Genomic DNA, 24,132 nt, shown 5'->3' with positions numbered 1-24,132 from the left:
CTGGATAACTGTGGCAAATTGGTGCTTCCTGTTTTTATATTTAGAACATGGTGGTCATAAAGTCTGTTCTAATTAGTACCTCCTTCCTGTGAAGATTGGTTTTGAATGCTCGTAGAGCTAATAGAACTGCCATGAGGTGGAACAATTGACGTATATTAGCCTTTCCTGTTCGAGCCACTAACCCTGAATGGCTAGGCTGTTCATATGGGCCCCATTGCCCATAAGGGATGTCTGTGTAGATGGCCCTATGCATCTGTCGAGAAACAATCTGTCCAATTGTTCTTGATCCACCACTGTAGTTTGAGCTAAAATACTGGAATCTGTTATTAGATCCTCACAATCCTCATCTGCAATAGGTGCATGTCAAACTGTCCCTATTAAACCAAACAATGCAAGAAGCCATCATTCCTAACAGTTTTATTAGCGATCTTACTGCCAAAGGACGTAACATCTGATAGAGACTTCTAGCTGTAGATTCCTTAACTTTGTATTTCCCAGGTGTCAGGCTGGATCCGGAAACTTCTGCCCAGCATGACCCCTAGCGCGTGCCGTCGGGTGGCTCCATTCGGCTCCGCATGACGTAGTCGGCAGTGTCTGTTATGATGTCAAGGTCACCTATGTAGGCGCCACCCAGGCCCTCGGACGTCAGTTCTTTTCGATCCGAGCCAGTTAAGCACCGACCTGGGAAGAGCTACCCCTCTGTCGCTTTTTGACATGTTTTTTCTCGACTTTTTGTCGAATTCGGAATTTTTTCGATCTTCATGTGCGAGGGATGTCTTCAAGGAAGGCAGGTTTCAAGCCGTGTGGTGCCTGTCACCGACCCCATCTCATCTGTCTTTGGTGTCTCGAGCGCAAATTCATGTTCGGACTGTCAGGCTCCGGCTCCGTAGGCCTTGATGGAGCGGGCAATGAAGCTCCTTGCAGGCCCCAGCACTCAACACCAATGAGCGAGACTCCAAGGAAATCCCAACCCAGATTGAAGAAGAGGAGGTCGCAGGACCGCTCCAGGAGCCCTAAGGCACAAGAAGAAGAAGACAAAGAAGTCCAAGCAGACTTCATTTTAACTGGGGCTGTGGTCCGTCGACAAGTCAGGTGAAGAGCACGACGCTGTAGGCATGGTTCCGCAGAGCCGGAGCCTGGGTCGACTTCGCGCCTACCTCCTTTTCTGGGAGCCGGAGCGTCCCCACTCAAGTAAAAGAGTTTTACGAGGCCATGCACCACGTATTTGATGGGCCAACCATGCTGGTGAGCCCTCGGGCCCCGCGGGGTCGGAAGAGGCCCCTTCGGGCTCAACGCCGTCTGCTCCATCCACGACAGGGCCTTATTGTTCCGATCCCATAACCAAGTCGACGCCGGTCGTGCCAACGCGACCTCCTCTGTCAGACCCGAAGTCGGTGCCTATGGCGCCGCCGGTGCAAGCCCCATCCTCATCCAAGACGACAGGGTGCCGGAAATACGTCGCTTGATGCTTACAGAACCCAGGGGTTCTATGTTGTTGCTTGAGCACTTTGAGTATGTGCAGGCTCAGGGGAGGAATGGGAGGGGTGTAGGGACCCTCTGGAACACCAGGAAGTCTCTGCAGAGCAGTTGGACTGGTAGTGGGAACTTGTGGAAGCCAGTGGACGGGACAGTTTGAGACACTGGCATGCTCTCTCCTCCAACAGTGGCTAAGGAGGAGGGTGCATCCTATGCCATGGTAGTAAAAAGGCCAGCTGAAGTCCTTGGACTAGAGCTACCCTCAGTGTAGGTCAAGACTAATCTCCTGACCGAAGTGCTTCAACCTGGGGCTTCCAATTCCGAACCCCTTTTGCCCTTTACTGAGGCACTTACACACGTTATTCTGGGCATGTAGTCCAAGACTAGTAAAGGGGCTCCTTTGAACAGGACGGTTGCCCAGCTCGGAGCAATCATAAGTTCCTCAGGCAACACCCCACGCCTGAAAGTTTGGTGGTGCAGGCTTCTACTTTCCATGGCGCGTTCCTTTTCGCCCCTCCAGATAGGGAATTCAAGAGGATAGATGCATTTGGGAAGAAATTGTTTTCTTCCTCCAGCCTGGCATTGCGATCGTGAACACCGAATGCTTACTGGGCCGTTCTCCCACTCCCTTTGGGAGACAGTTGCGCAAGTGCTGCCACATGTTCCGGGGGAGGTCCAGGCTGTTTTCGCCCAAGCAGTCAAGGATGGGAGAGATGCAGCAAAATTCACCATAAGGTGTGGTCTAGATACAACAGATTCGTTGGGCAGATTGATTTCAATGACAGTGGCCTTAAGGCACCATGCCTGCCTTAGGACAACTGGATTCTTGGGCAATGCCAAGGCCAATCTGATAGACATGCCCTTTGATGGAACCTGTGTTTTTGCGGGAAAGGCAGATTTGGCCATGTCAGATTAAAGGACTCTTGAGCTATGGCCAGATCCTTGGGCCTCTCCTCTACTCTACTCCTCGTGGCTAGTTTTCCTTTCTTGTCAAAGGAAGGGGTTTCCAGCTGCATCAACCCTATCCCAACCACCGTCCTGCATAGACTTCACAAGCAGTGCAGGGACGTGGTGTTTCCGATCCAGGAATGGAGGCCAGTAGCCGTCAGTCACCCAACCCCCCAACAGATGCAGCCTCCAAGCAGTCCTAGGCTGACTCTGCAAGACCACACTACTCCAGTTGATGGGAGAATTTGTCATCTTTTCCCCCACTAGAGATCAATAAAATCGTACAAGTGGGTCTTGCAGATCGTCGAGGAGGGCTATTCTCTGCCTTTCCTTTCTTTTCCGCTTCCCATTCTGCAAAATCAGGAACGGCTGACAGAGGATAATCTAAAATTGCTCCAGGAGGAAGTTACAGGTCTCTTGGCCAAAGGAGCTATAGAAAGGGTCCCGGTTTCAGAAGTAGACAGTGATGGTTATTCCCGCTAGTTTCCAATTCCGAAGAAGAACAAAGGGTTGCTGCCCATTTTAGATCTTTGGAACGTCAATCTCTTCCTCAAGAAGGAGATGTTCAAGATGCTCACTTTAACTCAGGTTTTGTTTGCCCAAGACCTTGAAGACTGGATGGTTGCATTGGACCGGCAGGATGCGTATTTCCACATTCCCGTTCTGCCGGGCCACAGGCATTACCTACAGTTCAAGGTAGGCCCGAACACATTCAGTTTACCATGCTCCCCTTCAGCCTTACCAGTGCCCCTCAGGTGTAAACGTGCCGCAGTCACACCTGACTCCTTCTCAGACGCTCCCTTTCATCAAGGCAGTTCTGGACACAGTGCAGTTTCAGGACTATCCACCCGAGCAGCGAGTCCAGGATATTATGGTTAGGATTCTCATGTTTCAACCTCTATCCTGGATTACGGTGAGACTGACTCTGGGGCTGAGGAGCCTCAAGGCCTCCTGTTGGTAAATCATGCCAGGTGGTGTATACGGGCTTTGCAGTGGGACTTTAAGTTCCAGTGGGCACAGCATTGAGGAAATCTCACCAACATGGTCCAGATCTCGGAAGGAACTGCAAGAGATCTATAGAGGTGGTTGACGAACCACGATTGGGTCAATTGCAGACCCTTCTCCCTTCCCCAACCAGAGCTCACACTAGTGACAGATGCGTCACTTCTGGGATGGGGCGGCCATATGGGAGAGGTGGAGATCAGGGGGACACTGGTCTTCGGCGGAATCGGGGCTCCACATAAATTTGTTGGAGCTCTGAGCAATTCGATTGGCATAGAAGGCATTTCTTCCCTCTGTGAAGGGGAAGCTAGTGCAGGTGTTCATGGCCAACACCACCGCTAGTGGTACTGCAACAAGCAGGGTGGGGGGGGGTTGGGTCGTGGACCCTTTGTCGAGAGGCCCTGTGTCTCTGGACATGGCTGTAACAGCAGGGCATAACTTTGTTGGTTCAACACCTGGCAGGTTCTCTGAACGCCAGGGCGGACAAACTCAGCCATTGATGACTAGCGGATCACAAATGGCGTCTCCAGTCGGAGATGGTGCAAGCTCCCTTTCAGCAGTTGGAGAACCTTGGTTAGATTTGTGGAGAAGCGTGGCTCAGTGGTTAGAGGCGGCAGACCCGGAAGCTGAGATCGACCGTGGACCAGGGTTCGATTCCCCACCTCAGCGGGTCTCGGGCTCATAAATTCCACGGTCTCGACAATTCTCGCTCCGGTGCCTACTCGACTCACGGGGTCACACTCTGCGACTCTGGGCAATAGCTTGCTCAATCTCCACTACGGCCCCTCGTGGCGGGATGCCTGGCTTTCACCCTGTGGACACCCTGCCGGGGTTTCTCACAGGGGAATACCAGGACGGGTTCCCTAAGCAAGCGCCAGGATGCCCTTTGGGTGACAGGTCTGCGCTATATAAGTACACCTACATTTACATTTACAGATTTGTTCGCCTCTGAAGAGAATGAGCAGGGTCAGCAGTACTGTGCGCTGGAGTTTCCAAGGCAGCTATCGCTCGACTATGCTTTTTGTTACGAGTTGAGCTCAGATCTGCTGTACACCTTTTCACCGATACCACTCCTATCCAAGGTTCTGAAGAAGATAAGGAGCGACCGGGCCCAAGTCATTCTTGTGGTTCTGGACTGAGCGAGGAGAGTCTGGTATTCAGAGCTTCTGAAAATAAGCATTGATCCTCCAATCAGGCTGCCCCTTCGGGATGATCTTCTGTCGCAGCAGCAGGGGAGGGTTCTCCACCCGAACATGCCTCCATGCGTGGAGATTGAGAGGCGGAGGTTGATAGCTTTTGACCTTCCTCCAGAAGTATGTAATGTTATTCTGGCAGCCAGGAAGCACACCACTAAGACGGTATATGCCTTCCGTTGGCAGAAATCTGTTTTATCCTGTTCAGCAATTTCTATGACTCTCTTCATGCTTCCCCTTCTACTGTATTTCTAGTCATTTTAACACTTGCCCTATAAGGCTCTGCTTTGGGATCTCTGAAGGGTTATCTCTCTGATTTGTCTGCCTTTTTGCCGCTGCCAGCCCAGCCTTCGCTCTTTAAAACTCCTATTGTACATAGATTTCTGAAAGGAGTGGCTCACCTGTTTCCACCCACGCCTTTTGTTATGCTGCAGTGGGACCTTAATTTGGTCCTCACCTACCTGATATGTGCTTTCTTTGAGTCCTTACATAATTGTCCCCTCCAGCTTTTGACCATCAAAACAGCTTTCTTATTGGTGATTATATTGGTCCGGAGAGTGAGTAGCAGGCTAGTCTCCCTATTTAATGTCCTTTCTGGATAAAGTGGTGCTTCGCACCTGGCTTCCTTTTTGCCAAAAGTTGTGACCCCATTCCATCTGGGTCAATCCATCACGCTGCCCACCTTCTTTTCTCCCCTGCATCCCTCTAAAAAGAGGAGCGTCTCCGCCGACTGGACCCAAAAAGAGCGTTGTGGTTCTACCTTGACTGCGCAAAAGAGTTCCGGAGGACGGCAAGCTTTGTGGACTAATATTGTAGGGCTAGGGCTACTCACCCCTTTTCAGGGCCCTAGTCATGCATACGGAGGTGTCAGTTACTTCGTGGCTCTGCACTTCTGGCGTGGAAGAAAACTAAAAGTACATGCGACTGGGTGGCACCTATATAGGTGACTGCGACATCATAACCGATGCTACTGATGCCGCCGCCACAAAGAACCGAATGGAGCCACCCGACGAAACACACAAGGGTTATTGCTCAGCAAAAGTTTCCGGATCCAGCCTGACGTCTGGGAAAATTCAAAGGTAAGGAATCTGAGGCTACATAGAGTCTCTACCAGATAATATGTTACTGACGTTAAGTAACTTGTTTGTCTAGTAAAGGGAAAGCAATCTCTGAAATGCATTGACTTCCTCTTGGTTTCAACAGAGCTTGCCTGTCATTTAGTTGAGAGTTGCCTGTAAGAATGTTTGGGTTGAGGGGTGGGTGCTGGGTGCTGATTGCGGGCCGTTGTGAGAGTTTGCTGTTAATTGCAGCACTGTCATGTGCAGCAATTAACAGGAATATTTTCACAACGGCCCGCAATCAGCACCCAGCAGCGCTCTGTTTAGAAAAGAAATGCAGCAAGTCCAAAAGCATGATGTGTAAAGCACACGTCATGCTTTTGGAATTTATGCGTGTCTTTTCTGAATAGAGAGAGGCTTCGGGCTGATTGAGGTATTCCTGTTATCATCGGGGAGAGAGGGGCTGAGGGCCCCCGTACCACAGCTGTGTTGTGCAGATGCATGCAGCAGTAACCCTACAGCCCCCACACACATAAACACACCCTACGGCTGGACGGGCTCCAGCTGCAGCCCAAACCCCCTTCTGACCACTCACACCCTTCCAAACTCGGGGACACAGGAGCAGCCTCGCCACACCTACTGGGACAAGCAGGAACAACCCCGCCCCACAGTGCCACCCGTCGTCACACCTGGGAACTGTTTGGGATTGCATCCAGGCCCGGTTCTAGGGGGGGGGGCAGTCCCACCCAAATATGAGCCTGGCCCACCCAAGCAGGAGCCTTGGCCCTCGCAGTGAGGGCTTAAAGGCAGGCGCGCAATGGCATTGGGGTCAAAGGGCTGTCTGTGTGTCTGTGCGCCCGGCTGAGACAGCTTCCCGAGACAGTTTTTGAGATGATCGCAGCTGCACCAGAGAACTTCACAGGTCATTAAAGACCATTTACATATTAACGAGGCATTGTTTATTTTTTCACCCTTTCATCTCTTCATGGCGAAAGGCAACAAATCCTTTCTTTGACATGGGTAACCTTTGTCTACTGTCCTGCTGCGTTTATATTTCTTTTCCTATTCCTAGTCACCTTTCCTGACCCCTTATCACATCAGGCTGTGACACAAAGTTTGACTACTGGAGTAGGTAAGAGAATGTGTTATGCATTTGTTTCTTTTTTAAATCTACGCAGGCTCAGCAGGACACATACTTCATGTGTGCTCCATTTAAACAGTTTTTATCATTATCATGGCTGATGCAGGACAACAATAAGGCAACACAATATGCCCAGATAACGCTGGTGATTAATGATCCTGTTGGTGAGCAATCATTTGTCTGTTAGTAGTTTTTAAATGCAGATGAACTGTATTTTGTGTGGATAGCTCAGTGTGTTACTGCCTTTGTCACAGATATCCTTGTGCTACTTGCAGTTCAGCAGTTGCAATCGTATCATAGGACAGTGACCAATGAACTGTCATCCAAGAGCTGCATACAAACATGAATGGTATAGTTAGGACTTCGCTTTTTTTGTTTTGTGATATAGTTAGAACTTCCCCAGTCTTTCATTATTCTAATGTTGCTAAAAAGAGTATGTTTGGACAGATATACATTTTTATCAGTAAATCTGACCCCCATGGAATACTCTTTAAATCCTAAGGTTGTGTTTCCCGGACCAAACCCTCTTAAAATATACTGCCCACCAGTATGGATGAAATGTGATTCCCACACCTTGTAATCCTCATTGGCTAATGTGAAATTCCCTGTAGACTGGTTTACATACTTTCATAATTGATTGTCTCTGTATAATGTGTGCGTGGTGTAAAGTACTGACATCCACTACACTGATATGAGTATCGCTATACAACAAATAAAATGAATATGAGAGAGGGGCTACGTAAAGATGAGGGGCGCTGGTGGAGGGTGGCAGTGAGGGAATCTGAGGAGGAGGTAGTGGGAGAGGCTGTGGAAAGATGAGGGGCACTGTTGGAAGGTGGTAGTGAGGGAAATTCAAGGAAGAGGTCATGGGGTAGAGGGAGGAGCTAGGGAGAGATGACGGGCACTGATGGAGGGTGGTAGTGAGGGAAATCCAAGGAAGAGATCATGGGGTAAAGGAAGGGAGGAGCTAGGGAGAGATGAGGGGCACTGATGGAAGGTGGTAGTGAGAGAGTCCGATGAGGAGTTCAATAGGGGGGACTACGGGAAGAAGCGACCACATCACTCCCATGCTATCCACCCTCCGCTGGCTTCCCATCGAGGCTAGAGCTATCTACAAGACTGCCTGCATCACCCACAAAGCCTTGCACTCCTCCTCCCCGCGCTACCTGGCGAATAAGCTGAAACTCTCTGGAGGCTCTAGACCATCACGAAATGCGGAAAATCTACTGCTTGAACCTCCCACTTTCAAGAAGGAAAGATCGATGGCCCAATCCTTTTCCGGCGGCGCAGTGAGAATCTGGAACTCACTTCCGCCTCAGCTCCGGACCACCACCTCCTCCCAGGCCTTCAAATCTGACCTCAAAGTTCTCCTCCTTCAAAGACACTTCCAAATGTAATCCTTGCCCTCTCTATTATCTGAAGAATACCCTTCCATTTAGTTAATCTACTAACTTGACTATGGAAGTGTCTTCCCAGTGTGTTCATGTGGTCTGAGAGTTCGCCATTTTTTTGCAGTATTATCCTTCTACCCATGTTTTGTACTCGTGTGTAACATGCACCCGTCACTTTCTCTTGTAACACACTGTTCTCTACCTCTTACATTTGGTTGTTTTCGATACCTGCACAAGTGCCACCAGTGCCTACGTAACGTTTGTTCTTGTGCTTGAGTGTCCTCCTTATATTGCAGTATTATACCTTTATGTTTATCTTGTACGCTTTTGTAACCGGCACACGTCACTTTTTCCTCCTGTAATGCACCGTTTGCTACCTCTTGTATTTTGTTGGCTCACGATTGTCACTTTTGTAATGCACCGTTTGCTACCTCTTGTATTTTGTTGGCTCACGATTGTCACTTTTGTAATGCACCGTTTGCTACCTCTTGTATTTTGTTGGCACACGATTGTCATTTACCTCTTGTATTTTGCTGGCTCACAATTGTCAATTTTGCTTCATTTAATGTAACGTTTGCTTTTGTATTTTGTTCACATGGAATTTTCTCATGTATCAGTTCTGTTTCTATTGTAAAGCGCTTTGACACCTTCGGGTAAAGTCCGCGCTATATAAAAATGCATAAATAAATAAATAAATAAATAAATACGATGAGATGAGGGGCGCTGGTGGAGGATGGTAGTGAGGGAGTCTGAGGAGGAGGTCATGAGGGGGAGGGGCTACAGAGAGATGAGGGGCACTGGTGGAGGGTGGCAGTGAGGGAATCAGAGGAATAAGTCAATAGGGAGGCCATGGAGGGATGAGGAGCACTATTGGAAAGTGTTGAGAGATACTTAGGAGTATATTTATGAAGGGGTTTTGGGTCTTGTTTGCCGCACACAACATGGAGAAAAGAAATGCAGCAAGTTTTTATATAGTGCGAACTCAACCGAAAAAGTATTGCAGCTCCTTACATGATTTATTATTATATATTTTTCTGTATGCATGGGAAAATTAATTGATTTGCCCAGAATCACAGGATTTTAGGCTGACCTGAGACTAAAAACCCATCTCCAAAATCGACAGCTCAAGCATTAAGCCACAACCCCAACCACAAGAGCGGAAGCATTTTCATTATTATATACTACTTGATTAAAAAAACAACTATTGATAAAGCCAATTGTCTTGGCCAGGGCTCGAGTCGGGGTACCACGCGGGTGGACGGCATCCCCCCCACTTATTTTACTGGGAGCTCCATAACTGGAGCAAATGGAGCCACATATTCACTCTTTGGCCTCTCTGGGGTGAGATCGGAGCCCATTCAGAACGCTGCTCACGCGCTGGCTGCAATGACAGAAGCAGCAAAATATCAGTAGGGTGGCACACTATATGATGCACTCATTTTTAGGTCTCGTGACCTATCAATGCGCGCAAGCGCATTGAGGGAGCGAGAATTCAAGTGCTCAAAAAACTCGTGAAACCAAGGGTTTCGTTTGTGCGGTTTTCATTAAGTTCACGTGAATCACGTGAGCAAACAAGCACGCACATTCACGGCCGCACAGCACATCAAAGGGCTTCGCCCAGCGTGCGCTCTGCGGCTTCTCCTCCCCTAATTAGCAGCTTCTCCCATGTCTCTCCGGCTTCCCTCCGGCTATTTGCCACACTCCTTGCCTCTGTCTTGCCTCCCCCTCCATTCTCCTCCCCTCGCTCGCATTCCCGCCCCCCACCAGGCTCTGCTCACAACAGGCAATCCCCCTTGTTTTTAATTGTTTCCTGCTTTCTTTGGCGCTTGTTTAAATGTCTATGTATGATCCACCCATCTGACATTTCTCCTATCCTTCGTTCTGGTGTTACTCTTTCCCTTCCCTTTGGTTGCTTTCTTCCTTGTTTTGTTAATGTCGCACTTTTGTAATGTTATGTTTTCGTGTCCGGTACATTAGTAAAAAAAAATATGGTTTATGTTGCACTTGTGCTGTCCGCTACATTGGAAGTGCCCGGACACATCCTGTGAGGCAGATGAGTTCTTTAAGTGTCCGACTGGCATGCTGCTGAGGCTTCCTGCTTGATAGTACAGAGATGCACAACGCTGCACGTGGTTGCTTTGCTCTTGCAGGAACGTCAACGGGTAACAAGCTGCCGTGTTGGGTAAATTGGACGCCACACAATCCTTCACCATTCATTTTTCAAACCCTGAGTATTTCATCATTTGCGGTCCAGATGCCAAAAAGTGTAGTGGAGAGACTAGAATCAAAACGTCGCGGAAGCAAATCAGGTTTATTAGGGAAGAAAACTAGCACTGGCGTTGCCAATAGGTCTCGTATTAGGAAAGTTTAACCTATTGGTAGTGTAAATGACATAAACTTTCCTAATGCGAGACCAATTGGCAACGCCAGTGCTTGTTAGCTTAATTGCTTTGAAGCCACACCCTTAATTGCATCAGTTACGCCCCTTTGAAAGATCCCCGAGTATTTTCATCCCACTCAAAGCCCTGGTCTACAAGCGTGGTCAGGTTCTTGGCGCACATAGCCTTGGCTGCAGCGCACAGAGACCTTACTCTGCCGCACACAGAGGAAAATAATTAGAGGGAACATTGGTTGTCGGTAATGTACCGGGGTGAGTGCCCTGTGTTCTAAGATGGACTCTGAGCTTTGTCTCTTTCGAAAGAGGAAATACAGTGAGAACAACCCTTGTGTACCCATTGTTGCTTATTGAATTTTAAAGCAATAATGCTCCCACTTCTTCCAAATGAAAAGCAAGATGTTCCTATCTGAGTTTGTGTCCGTATGATGGGAGAGCTGTTGTGGAATTCTAGACAGTAACTGTGGACAGAACTCACTGGATCTGAGGTGATGCTCTCCCATTCATTGTGGAAAGTAAAACCAGTATCCCCCCCAACAGTTGTTAAATGTCATGCTTCCTTTGTATAAAGAGGTTACAAAAGTATTGGTCCAATCAACGTAACGGCAGAAATGTAAAAAGGAGTGTTTTCCTTATTTTGCCACTAAATGAGTCATTCTCAAGCTCTTCAGTGAGATCCGATGTCGATCAGTGTGCTCCATGCCATGGCTTCAGTTCGGCTCTCCAGTACTCGAGAGGTGAACATTTTTCTTAAGGCGTAACTATAATGGAGCATTTGAAACATGTCGAAACCAATAGAGAAAAATAAAACAAGTTGATGTAAAATCTGTGTCCTGTAGCATTGTGGGTTTCAGAGGAAGTATCCCAAGTTAACTTAAAATTTAAAGCAGGGCTTCAAAGCAAAACAAATTGCAATGTTTTGAGTTCAATACTAGATGGCAAGTGTGTGCACAAATGTGATCTACTGTAGCACATGCTGCAGGTGAAAAATATATAAATAAATAGTTGAACCGGATTTCAAAGATTTTGTTTTGTTGATGGCTAAAGATTTCCTCCAAGTTAAAAAGATTTACTGAAAAACACATTCCGATCTATAGAAACTAGAGTACCATTAAAGCTTCTTGATACCACCTCCTCCAGGAAGAAAACGGTTAACACTTTAAAGGCAGAACTTTTTTGTGGACCTTTACATCAAGAAGAAAAGTACAGGTGGAAAATAAAATAAAGTTCATTTTCTGCTTTCATACCTGCTGGGCAGAATCTTTGTTCAGGCCCATCGTATATTGCCAAGTTCTTGTTCACTGGAATGCTGTCATCCCTCAATGTCAAATGTGCAGGCTGATCATGTTCGTGGTTTGTACCACTCAAAGCCACAGAGGAAAGGAGGTCAAAGCTGATCTTTCCATCAGGCTTTGGATATTCAATAGGTGTGCAGTCCTTTGCGGGTTTAAGTTGCTCGCAGTCTGCACCTATACATGACAGATTAAGGCATATTTTTTAGATCCGAGGTAAAACTTTGCAGTCAAGACAAACAAGGACTTTATATACGTTTTAATGGCACACATTCCTCCATTACTATGGCCTTGGAATGACAAAACAGTAACTAAAATAGGGACAAGTACCCACTGTGATAATTAAAACAGTACTGGTACACTACTGACTCTTCCGCTGCTTAAAGGAGACATCTATACATATTTAAGTTATGGTTACTAGAAAGAACTGAAAACACACTGAAAATGGCCAATTACGGTCAACTGAACAAACTAACATGCCCGCAAATGCAATGCTTATAACATATCAAATGGCATAAGAAATGTCACTGACAACACCACAGGTGATATTACAATGAAATGATCAACTATGTCATTATGGATACATTATGATTCGTTTCTTCAGATATGTGCTTTTTAATGGTATGCCCAGTTATTTATTGGTAGACACACCATGAGTGATATACTTGGGAGGCAAGTTATGGCCTTGCACAACTGAGGTTGGCGATAAACAGGATGCCCAAACCCCCATGCACCCAAACTCTGCTGTGCTGTAGAACTGATGTGTGCAGCAATTCTGTGTAACAATTCGGAGTAGGCTCTAGGAGCAGGCCACCATATGTCCCGCCTACAGCAGTGCACAGCATTCTCTGATGGCATGGACTGTGGCCATGTCTGATGCCAGCAAACCAAATGCACATGGGCTTTGGCCAGGCACTCAGGGTTCTGGACAGAGGTTCTGCCTAAAGCCAAGCTTGCGCCAAGCCCAAGGGTCCACCATGTGTACTGTACATGGTTTTTGATATGGCTACTTGACGGAGATATCTTTTCCATCGCTTTAACTTAAAATTACAATTTGGACCTGCTAAACCAGTGAGAAGAACAAGTTACTTACCTTCGGTAACGCTTTTTCTGGTAGATACAATATCTGCCTGTGGATTCCTCACTTTGTGAATATCCCCTTGCGCCAGCAACATTCGGAAATTCTTTTCGTAGCTTCGCGCCGACGTGGACTTGGACGTCACCGACGCCTATAATAGGCCCACGCCGGCGTGATGACATCAGTTCCGCCCTTTTTTCCGTGCCTTCGAGGCACACGGACGGACCAATGACAGTAGACATATACCCAGTATACGCAGTACAAATATCAAGGTAACACACACAGTGTGAAGCAAATGCAACAAAACATTTGAAATAAACAACCCCTTGAAAATAAATACAAATACATAATAGAAACTCTGGCATAGAAGAGTGGACAACGGGGAGGCGGGTGGGTCAGTGAGGAATCCACAGGCAGATATTGTATCTACGAGAAAAAGCGTTACCGAAGGTAAGTAACTTGTTCTTCTGATAGATACATCTGCCGTGTGGATTCCTCACCTTGTGAATAGAGTCCCACAGCAGTCCCCACTCCCGGAGGAGGGTGTCCACTCTTCTATACCAGGAAATCCTGAAGGACAGAGCGTGCAAAGTGACCGTCCCTCCTCACTTCGGAATCCAAGCAGTAATGCTTCGCGAATGTGTGGAGGGAAGACCAAGTTGCCGCTCTACAAATATCCTCTACAGGCACACCTCTAGCCAATGCTGAGGTCGAAGACTTAGCTCTAGTAGAATGAGCCCTTATACCCTCTGGTGGTTCCTTACCGGCCAAAGAGTAACAGATCTTAATACAGAGGATGATCCATCTTGACAAAGTCCTCTTATGGACCGCTCTTCCTCTCTTGCAGCCAGCAAAGCCAATGAAGAGCTGGTCATCCAACCGACAGTCTTTAGTTCTGTCCAGGTAAAAAGACACCGCCCTCTTGGGGTCCAGACGGTGTAATCCTTCCTCCTCCTTGGAAGGGTGTGGGGGAGGATAAAAGGTAGGAAGGGTAATGGATTGACCAAGGTGGAAAGGAGTCACCACCTTAGGCAGAAAAGCAGCCCTGGTCCTAAGAACCATTCGATCAGCATGAATGGTCAAGAAAGGGGGCTTGTAACTAAGAGCTTGAAGCTCACTTACCCTCCTTGCCGAGGTTATCGCAACGAGGAAAACTGTCTTAAAAGTCAAAAGCCTCATAGGACATTTGTGAAGAGGCTCAAAGGGAGCACCCATCAGAAAGGTCAAAACAAGATTTAAGTCCCACTGAGGCACAATAAAAGGAGTAGGAGAGAACTTATTTATAAGGCCCTTCAAAAACCTTAAGACTACAGGAGATTTAAAAAGAGAGGGCTGGTCAGGCAAACAGATAAAAGCCAACAGCGCTGAAAGATAGCCCTTCACCGTGGCAACAGCAAGCCCCTGCTGTGCCAGAGAAAGGGCAAACTGGAGAACATCAGATAAATGGGCCATCAAAGGGTCTATAGACTTCTCCCTGCACCAAGTAACAAATTTGGACCACCTATAAGAATAGATGGACTTAGTGGAGTCATGCCTGGCTGACAAAATGACATCCACTACATCAGGCGGGAGAGAAAAATAACTCAGGTTGCCCCGTTCAATCTCCAGGCATGAAGGTGTAAGGTCTGGAGGTGGGGGTGTAGAACCTGCCCCTCCATCTGGGAGAGGAGATCTGCCCTGTGAGGGAGACGGAGCGGCGAGCACGAGGAGAGGTGGAGAAGATCTGTGTACCACACCCTTCTTGGCCAATCCGGGGCTATCAATATAACTTGGGCCCGGTCTTGGCGAATCTTACTCAGAACCCGAGGGATCAAGGGTATGGGAGGAAATGCGTAAAGGAGTTGTGAGCCCCAACTCAACTAAAACGCGTCCCCCAAGGCTCCTTGCATCGGATACTGGAGACTGCAGAATAACAGGCAGTGAGCATTCTCTTGAGTGGCAAAAAGGTCCACCTGAGGAGTCCCCCACGTCCGAAAGACATTGCGAACTACCTCCGGATGAAGCCTCCACTCGTGGTCGGCAGAGAACTGCCGACTGAGACTGTCTACACGAACGTTCTAAACTCCTGCCAGATGATTTGCCATCAGACAAATCCGATGGTCCTGAACCCAGGACCAGAGGCGCCGAGGCTCTCTGCAGAGACACTGTGACCCCACTCCTCCCTGTTTGTTGATGTACCACATCGCGGTCGTTTTGTCCGTTAGGACCTGGATCGAACGACCGCGAAGGGAAGAGAGGAAGGCCTTGAGCGCCAGACGTATCGCCCGCAACTCTAGAAGGTTGATATGAAGCAACCTCTCCTCCGGAGATCAAAGACCCTTGACCTCCAGGTCCCCCAGATGAGCACCCCACCCTAGAGTGGATGCATCCGTTATTACTGTGGCCACCGATGGAGGCAGTTGGAAAGGCTTTCCTTGCGACAGATTGCCATCCACGCTCCACCAAGACAGATCCGCCGCAGTTTCTCTGGAGATCCTCACTGACTCCCTGAGATCTCCGCTGTGCTGATACCACTGCCTGCGGAGGCACCACTGGAGTGCCCTCATGTGCCAGCGTGCATGGTTGACCAACAGAATGCAAGAAGCCATCAGACCGAGCAGGCGAAGGACCTTCAGGACTGGAACAACCGCTCCATTGAAAAATAACGGAATCATTGCATGTATGTCGCGAATCCTTTGAGGAGGAGGGAATGCACGGCATACAGTTGTATCCAGTACCGCACCTATGAACAGGTTGTGCCGTGAGGGCACCAGGTGAGACTTGGGTACATTTATCGAAAAACCCAACCTGTGCAACTACTGAGTTGCCTCTTGCAGATGATGGAGCACCTAATCCGGCGACTCCGCTTTGATCAGCCAGTCGTCCAGATACGGGAATACAGGAATCCCCGACCTCCTGAGATGAGCTGCCACCACTGCCATCACCTTGGTGAAGACTCGAGGCGCAAGAGTAAGGCCAAACGGAAGGACTGCAAACTGGTAGTGTTGCGACCCAACCGTAAAACGGAGATACTTTCTGTGCGACTTCAAGATGGGAATATGAAAATATGCATCCTGCAAGTCGATCGACACCATCCAGTCTTCTTCCAGCAGCGCTTGAAGAACCAGTGGAAGAGTGAGCATCTTGAACTTTTCCTGTTTCAGGTAAAGGTTCAAGATCCTGAGATCCAGAATTGGCCGAAGTCTGCCATCCTCTTTGGGGATCACGAAATACCGGGAGTAGCATCCCTGACCCCTTTCCTGCTCTGGAACCACCTCTATCGCACCTTTTCGAAACAGCGCCAGGACTTCTTCCTGCAAAAGAAGCAAGTGGTCCTCCGAACAATAACCCTGGCAAGGAGGGTAATTTGGGGGAAATTCCCGAAAAGGAAGAGCATACCCATTCTCTACAAGATTGAGAACCCAAAGATCCGATGTTATCAATTCCCAATCTTGTAGAAAATGGGTAAGCCGGCCCCCCACTGGGACCACATGATCCAGAATGGCGGATCTAGGGCTGCTTTGCTGCGTTGGCAGGGGGCTGGGAAGGGGAAGAAGAGGAGGAGGAGGAGGAAGCTTGACGGCCTCTAGGACGGGCTCTTTGCCTGCCCCTGTATGAATTGTACAGCTTATTTTGCTGTTGCTGTGGCTGCTGCTGAGATGATCTGTAGGAACGAAAGGAAGATCTGCCAAATCCTCTGAAGCGCCTTCCAGTAGTACCCCTAGACTGAAGGCCCAAAGATTTCGCAGTGGCCCTACTGTCTTTAAAACGTTCCAAGGCTGCATCAGCCTTCTTGCCAAACAATCCTGAGCCATCAAAAGGCAAGTCCATCAAAACAGACTGAACATCTGTAGAGAACTCCGATGTTTTAAGCCATGCTGCTCTCCTAGTGGCCACGGAAGAGCCCATGACCCTTGCCACCGAATCAGCAGTGTCCAGCCCACTCTGAATCACCTTCCTCGCAGCAGCCTGAGTGTCCGATATCACCTCCTGAATATCCTTTCTTTCCTCCTCAGGGATTTTCGGAACCAACTGCTTAACAGAATCCATCAAGGCATGGACATACCGCCCCATCAGACAAGTTGCGTTGGTTGACTTTAACGCCATACTGGCTGAGGAGAAGACCTTCTTGGCAGCTTGATCCTGCTTTCTGGACTCCTTATCCCCAGGAACCTGCGAAAAAGCACCAGCAGACCCCTTCGAGCAGGCAGCCTGCACAACCAAACTCTCAGGCAGGGGGTGCGTTGACAAAAAATCAGGGTCACCAGGTGCAACCCTGTACCTCCTCGCCACTGTCCTAGAAACTGCAGAAGCAGACAAAGGCTTCTTCCAAACCTCATAGATGGATTCAGCTAACGCATCATTAAAGGGCAGCATTGGCTCAATAGAAGAGGAGGGTGAGTGAAGAACTTCAGTTAGAAGATTTGGCTTATAATCAGCAGTGGGCAGAGTAATGTTCAACAAATTTGCCGCCTTTTTGATAACAGTGTGATAAGGTACCACATCCCTTGAAGGCACATTCGACACCGAAGCCAAATCCCACTCAGGAGACAGTTCAAGCCCACTGGCCTCTCCCAGGTCCTCAAAAGTATCTTCAGACTCCTGCAACTCTCCTTCCTCCATATCTGCATACCGATATTGTTCTTCCTCCAGAAGTCTCTGGGCTTCTCTCCGTGACCTTTCCTTCACGAAGTCGAAGGATCCGGAATCGACACCGACGGGGCCGGGCCGGCGTCGAACCCGAAGTCGGATGAGGTCGTTTCACACGAGGTCGAACAGAATCCTGCTTCGGAGTCGTAGGCACCGGCGTCGATGGAACCGGCGTCGACGGAGTCGGCGTCGTACGCTTCGGCGTCGACGACCCAGGCGGTGTCGGAAAATGCCAATGCGGTGGTAGAGCTGGCATAAAAGGCATGAAGGGCGCAGGAGCATAAGCTTGGGGAACACCCAAGCTAAAAGACATAGGACCCGTGGGACCAACAGGTGCACCAGACGGGTACATCGCCCTGGAATAAACACCAAACATGGCGTTCAGGAAATGAGATGGATCCTGACCTGGAGCCGGAAAATCTGGATACGGTCCTCCGGGCTGTTCCCGAGGAGGCGGAGTCGATACGACGTCGACCTCTTCCTCGAGTCCCGGAACCGGGGTCGACGAACCCGCAGGCACCGGAACCTCGGCCTCACCAGCCCCCTGCACCTCACCTTCATCCTCCAGACCAGAAGGATTGGACGGATCTGGAGAAGGGATAGCCATCTGCTTCGGTGACTCGGGCGAATTCGGATGCGAAGCTTCACCAACAGAGTCCTGATCCTCCGATGCCGAAACCTCCACTTCCTTATTAAGAAGTTTGACCTGCGACTTCGGCCTCGAACCAGAGTCCTTCCCTGAGTGATGATGTGACTCATGGCTCCTCTTCTTATGTTTTTTCCTTGAGGATCTTGAAACATGAGCTGAAGACTACTCCGAGCGCGACTTCGATCGAGATCTCGACCTCGAACGTCAAGATCGAGACTTCGAAGTCTTTTTAACCTTCTTACTCTTCAGCTTTGCCACAAGGAGTTTCGTCTCCCTTTCTCGCAGGGCCTTTGGGGTCATCTTCTTACAACAAGGGCAATCCTCGACGTCATGGTCGGAACTCAGGCACCAGACGCAGCACTCATGCGGGTCAGTAATAGACATTGTCTTGCCACATTCTCCGCAAGCCTTAACCGCTTCAGCGTGGCGCGAATTTTCGCGCTGTGCTGAACGTTCCATTGGGCTTATGGAACCATGACGGAACGGTTCCGTCATGAGCACAGCTCAACCGACGCTCATGACAGAACCATTCCGTCATGAGCATGGAAGGGGTTAAAGCCAGTCTTCTTCAACGACATCTCGAAGAAAACAGAAACAGTAATAATAGAACAAGAGTAACAAAGTTACTAGGAAGCTACAGTACGATCCGAGAAAACCGTTAGCGTCGACGACGCGCAAAAAAGGGAACTGATGTCATCACGCCGGCGTGGGCCTATTATAGGCGTCGGTGACGTCAGCGGAGTCGCGAGCGGTGCTGTGCCTCTATGACGTCCAAGTCCACGTCGGCGCGAAGCTACGAAAAGAATTTCCGAATGTTGCTGGCGCAAGGGGATATTCACAAGGCGAGGAATCCACACGGCAGATGTATCTATCAGAAACCCACATGCTCCGTGGGTAAAGGGGACACTCCTACAGCCACCTTGTCACCCCCCATTGCTTTTTTCAAGGTGCAGGCTTCATGTGCCTGGCATCCTGTAATGGCTGTCGCAGCAAAACAAAATGGTTACTTACCAGCAGGAGTGATTTTGCAGCTTGAAGAATTTTCTGAATTCACATGCTGTTTTTGTTCAGGTATAATTCCACTTTGTCAAGAACCTCTGTGAGACATTCTTCGATTTCTTCATTCTTTGTCACTGTGAGCCAGACGTGACAGACTCCACAGAGCCCAGTGGCAGAGGCAGCGACGGTGATCAGCAGAGGGTGAGCAGTTGTGGCTGAGGAGAACAGGGAGAGTCTGAGGAGGTGTGAGAGCTGGAAGCTCTTTGCTGCACCTTGCAAATTGCATTGCCCTCCTAACATCAGCCCGGCCCTGCCCGCAACCGTCAGTCCAGAATCTTTTTACTTGCCCCACATCTGCTTCATAGCAAGCGAGACAGCCGCACGGAGCAGCATGAGGACTTATTGTCGGAACCAAGGAGAGCCAGAGAAGCAAGAGGGGAGACACAAGGTGAGTGCACGGCTCCCAAGCAGCACAAGGTGCCATTAGGGCATCTGCACTAGGGGAGGATTACCGTTGCATCCACCATTAGAGACGGCCGTCCGTGTCTGCTGCTAGAGAGCCAGCCGCTCCGTCAAAAGTGAAAGCACAGGACTGAATCCAGTCTTCCTTCTCTATTGAATTCAATGATTTGGCACCCGACACTGGGAGCAATCTGGTGTATTAAATGAACTACAGTTGCTCTATGCCCAGAGCCTACACTCTCCGGAGAGTGATGCTAAGCAAGTCGTAGACGTCAAAGTACAGGTCACAACAGCATCCCACTTATCACCATAAAACTACAATTAAAAAAAACCAAAAGACCATATCAGCACTTTAGTAAACTGGCATACCAGCACACTGGCATCTAAGCCAAAGCCAAACAGTTGATACAAAAAGAGCGCAGGCACACAGGTGCTAGTAGCCAAGCACCCTCCATCAAGTGCCTCCCTTATTAGAGGCCTCTTTAGGGCTTGTGTGAGGTGGTCTCCCGGGCCTACGTCGCCAATGAGGTCAGGGTGGGCCATTTTCAGCAGGACTGCCAGGAAGAAACACAACTCACAAACCTCTAAAAAAATTGGGCCTATTTGTACCACCGAAAGCCTCCTGTCCCCTACAGCAAAAGAGCCTAAGGTGCTACCTGGAGGAAGCTTGACAATTGAGATCCATTACCCTCAAGAGGGCCCCATCTATTCCAATTTAGGCACCTAACATCTTCCAGCCAAATACATACAAAAAATGTAGCTTTCTAAAAGACGCAGGATCCAAGCTGTATTCCAACAGTGAGGGCCTAACTGGATTGCTGCGCCAATTACAACCAGAAGTGGTTACTTACCACCCCCGGTCCCCAATTGGGCCTCATCTCATCCAGACATGTCAACTGAAACTGACAACCAGCGATCATAACCATGTCCTGTGGGCATGTGTTGTATTCATTGAGCCAGGTAAATTGGCTAGGGAAATATTGGATGATCAACTGTTTGATGAGGATTCTAAGAAAATAGTTGTAGTCTTTCAGGATGGCACACTGTTAAGGACAGTATTGGAAGTAAGGACGCCCATACCAGGCAAAACTTTTCATTCTGTCAGGGATGCAGATCTTTCCTAAGTACCAGACACCTTGTGGACTATGGGTTCTCATGATGTAGGCTTTATTCATACAGCTATTCCATTCAGAATTATCCAAAAGGAAAGTGCTATTCTACCTAGGGTGAGACAGCAACTTTTTTATGAAGAAGCAGATGAGGGCATCGCCCCTACTATACAGACGTTGCTAGAACAAGGAGTGATTTACCCTGCAGTATCTCCTTGTAACACCCCAATTTATCTGATCAAGAAATCCAAGGGTAAAACCTGGCTTATGGTTTAAAGCCTGCACCCTGAATGATGCAGTAGTACCAGAATTTCCAATTGTTCCCGACCCTTGCATCATTTTGACGAATACTTCTCAGAATGCTAAATATTTCTCTGTTAAAGATATCAAGAATGCCTTTTTTTAGCATCCCTCTCCATCTAGCCCGCCAGTATTTGACAGCGTTCTCCTATTGCGGGATTCAGTATTTGTATTCTCGTTTGCCGCAAGGGTATTGTGAGCCCCCCTAGCATTTTTGAGAGTGGTGAAAATTGACCTGTCAAATTTTAAGTTGTGATACAGTACATTGTTGTAGTATGTTGATGACATATTAGTTTGCAGTGCTACAGAACAACAGTGTAGGAAAGATACTATATCTCATTTCGTTACTATTGCACAGAAAGGATACAAGGTAGGGAGAGGCAAAGTTCAATATTTCTAGGAGGAGGTCTATTACTCGGGACAATTACTGTCAGATTCTGGTAGACTAGTAACTCCTGAGAGAGTAGCATCTATACGTCAAATGACTGAGCCAGAAACTGTTAAGGGAATGAAAACGTTTTTCGGTCTCTGTAACTAGTGAGACAATGGGTCTTTGATTACAGCCCTTAAATAGTGCCTTTGCTGGCTTCTAATGAACAGGAAAAAGACAGAAATGATAAGATAAAGTGGACACCAGAGATGAGTGAGACTTTCCAAGAATCAAAGACTGAGAAAACAAATGCCCCAGTTTTGGAGACTACTGACTACACTAAGGAGTTGTTTCTCTTTTGTCATTGCAATGGTCAAGTGATGACAGCTGCCCTTACACAGTAACACCCCCTAGTAGGACACAAACCGTCTGCATATTTTAGTCAATAGTTGGATTCAGTAATGAGAGGACATTATCCTTGTGCGCAAGCTCTTGCCACTGCAGCCTCTGAAGTGCGGAAGAAAACCCCATTGTTAAGGGAGCACCTTTGATATCTTATGCAGAGCATGAGGTCTGCAGTCATACAGAAGGCTAAGGCTACCCTAACTACACAGAGAGTGTTAGTATATACGGTGATACTACCACTACTATTTTTGAAGGTGGTGAAGTGTCATACAGTGAACCCTACAATATTCTTTGCTCATCCTAAATTAGACTGAGGATGATGTGCATGACTATGCAATGTATATTACTAATGAATCTGGTCAAGCAACAGACGATCCTATTACAGGTAGCATTGTACATAATGGTGACTGTTATTCTACTGTTGACCAGGAAACAGGGATAAGACATACAGGTGCAGCAGTAGTCAGAGCACAACAGCAGGATCCTTAAGACACACTCAGCATAGAGCAGCTAACATTACCAGCACATTATTCTTTACAAGCATCAGAGCAGATGGCAGCTCTTTAGCAAGGAACATGAAAAATGATCCCAATCTATTCAGATTTGACTTACGTAACTACTACTGTATATTCTTGCATTATGAGATAGAGCAGGAGAGGCTTCCTTAAGTCAGACGGGGGTCCTGTTATGCACAGAAATCTTTAAGAGGCTTTAGTAGATGCACTTCCATTACCACAGGCAGTGTCAGTTGTGAAATGTGCAGCACATACAAATGGACACGATTTTGTGTCACGGGGAAATGCACAAGCAGATTAGGCAGCTAAAGATGCGGCTAGGCGCACATGCCCACCTGTACCATCAGGTTTACAACATGTCACTGTTTTGGTGGTCCAGACTGATTTGTTGTTGGAGTCTGAATTTGACACTACCATAGCTAATGTCACGCCACATTATACTATAACAACACATTTATATCTTCAAGAGTTGCAGGAAGATGCTCCACCACATAAGAGACATTTATGGGAGGCTAGAGGATGCTCAGAGACAGGGAATGACTTAGTTTATAGACACATATCTAAAGTTAAACCATTGATGCCTCAGGTTTTACTTATGATGGCTCCTGATCAATTCCATTTACCAGCCAACCTCTCAAGATAAAATGTATCTAAGCAAATACAACAAGATTGGATTGTTCCTAACTTTCATGATATACTTATCATGCAATTTCATAATTGTATTGTTTGTCAACAATTCTCTCCAAATCCCACGTTGAAGGTAATAAATTCTACCATTCTGCATCCACAAGGCCCTTTTAAAGCTCTCCATGTTGACTTTGTGGACATGTTAGACAGGTGCAACAATTATCAATATCTTATAGTTGTAGTTTATCCTTTTTCCTGATGGACTGAAGCATGACCGTGTATCCACTGTGATGCTAAGTCAGCTATTACTTTTCTGATTCAGAGCTGCGGAATTCCAGAAGGGATAAGATAGGATAACGGCACACACTTTGTTAATTCAATCTTTACACATCTCACAACATTGCTAGGGATAAAACATTAACTATCTCCTGTTTATCATCCACAAAGCAAGGGTATTGTTGAGCACCTGAATCGCCTGCTGAAAAAGAAGATCAGCAAGCTATGTGCCACGTTGCAGAAGAACTGGTTGTATTGCTTACCATTGGCACTCTTCTCCCTTAGGAACACACCTAGTTCTGATTAGCACCTGGCATCCAATCAGATAGTTACAGGGAAACCTATGAATACACAAATACCTGCCACTAGGAGTGAGGTACAGGGAGAAAGTACAGCTGGTATCCTAAATGATTAAATGCATGTTTGTCTCTCAGAATTAACCAAAGTTTCAAAATTAATTTCCAACAAGGTAACCAAAAGGAAAGAGAAGTATGCCAGTGCTGAGGTCAACTTTCAAATTGTGCTCACAGGTGACAAAGTTTTTGTGGGAAATTTGTTCGGAAAAGGAAATAGGCAAAATTTGGCGGGCCGTTCAGCGTTAAGATAGTAACCTCACTGCCCTCAAGGTAGATGGCAGGAAACCTTGGAATAATCTATTGGACAATCAATTAAACCTTGCATCACACCAAGTACCACCAGCAACGTAAATGGAACAAGAGAGGGGAAGAAGATTGAGATTGTAAAAATATCCCCCTACACTTCCACTTTTGGATCAGCAGAACAAATTTAAGTATTTTTGTTTTCATTTTTGTCTTCT

The 24,132-nt window shown here is 47.7% G+C and overlaps 1 protein-coding gene across 1 annotated transcript in view; it reads right to left on the bottom strand.

Moving 5' to 3' along the window:
• The window catches only part of ETFDH (electron transfer flavoprotein dehydrogenase), a 543,836-nt gene that overhangs the window by 77,744 nt on the left and 441,960 nt on the right, over nt 1-24,132 (bottom strand). Inside the window, exon 12 of the mRNA XM_078676994.1 lies at nt 11,852-12,073. Within this exon, the coding sequence (XP_078533120.1) occupies nt 11,852-12,073 (222 nt within the window). The remainder of the gene's footprint in view (nt 1-11,851; nt 12,074-24,132) is intronic.

This window comes from Lissotriton helveticus, chromosome 2_1, assembly GCF_964261635.1.
Source record: "Lissotriton helveticus chromosome 2_1, aLisHel1.1, whole genome shotgun sequence".
In the NCBI taxonomy this organism is placed as follows: Eukaryota; Metazoa; Chordata; class Amphibia; order Caudata; family Salamandridae; genus Lissotriton; species Lissotriton helveticus.
The sequence above is the reverse complement of the archived record's forward strand: the minus strand, read 5'-3'. Positions and strand labels throughout refer to the sequence as shown.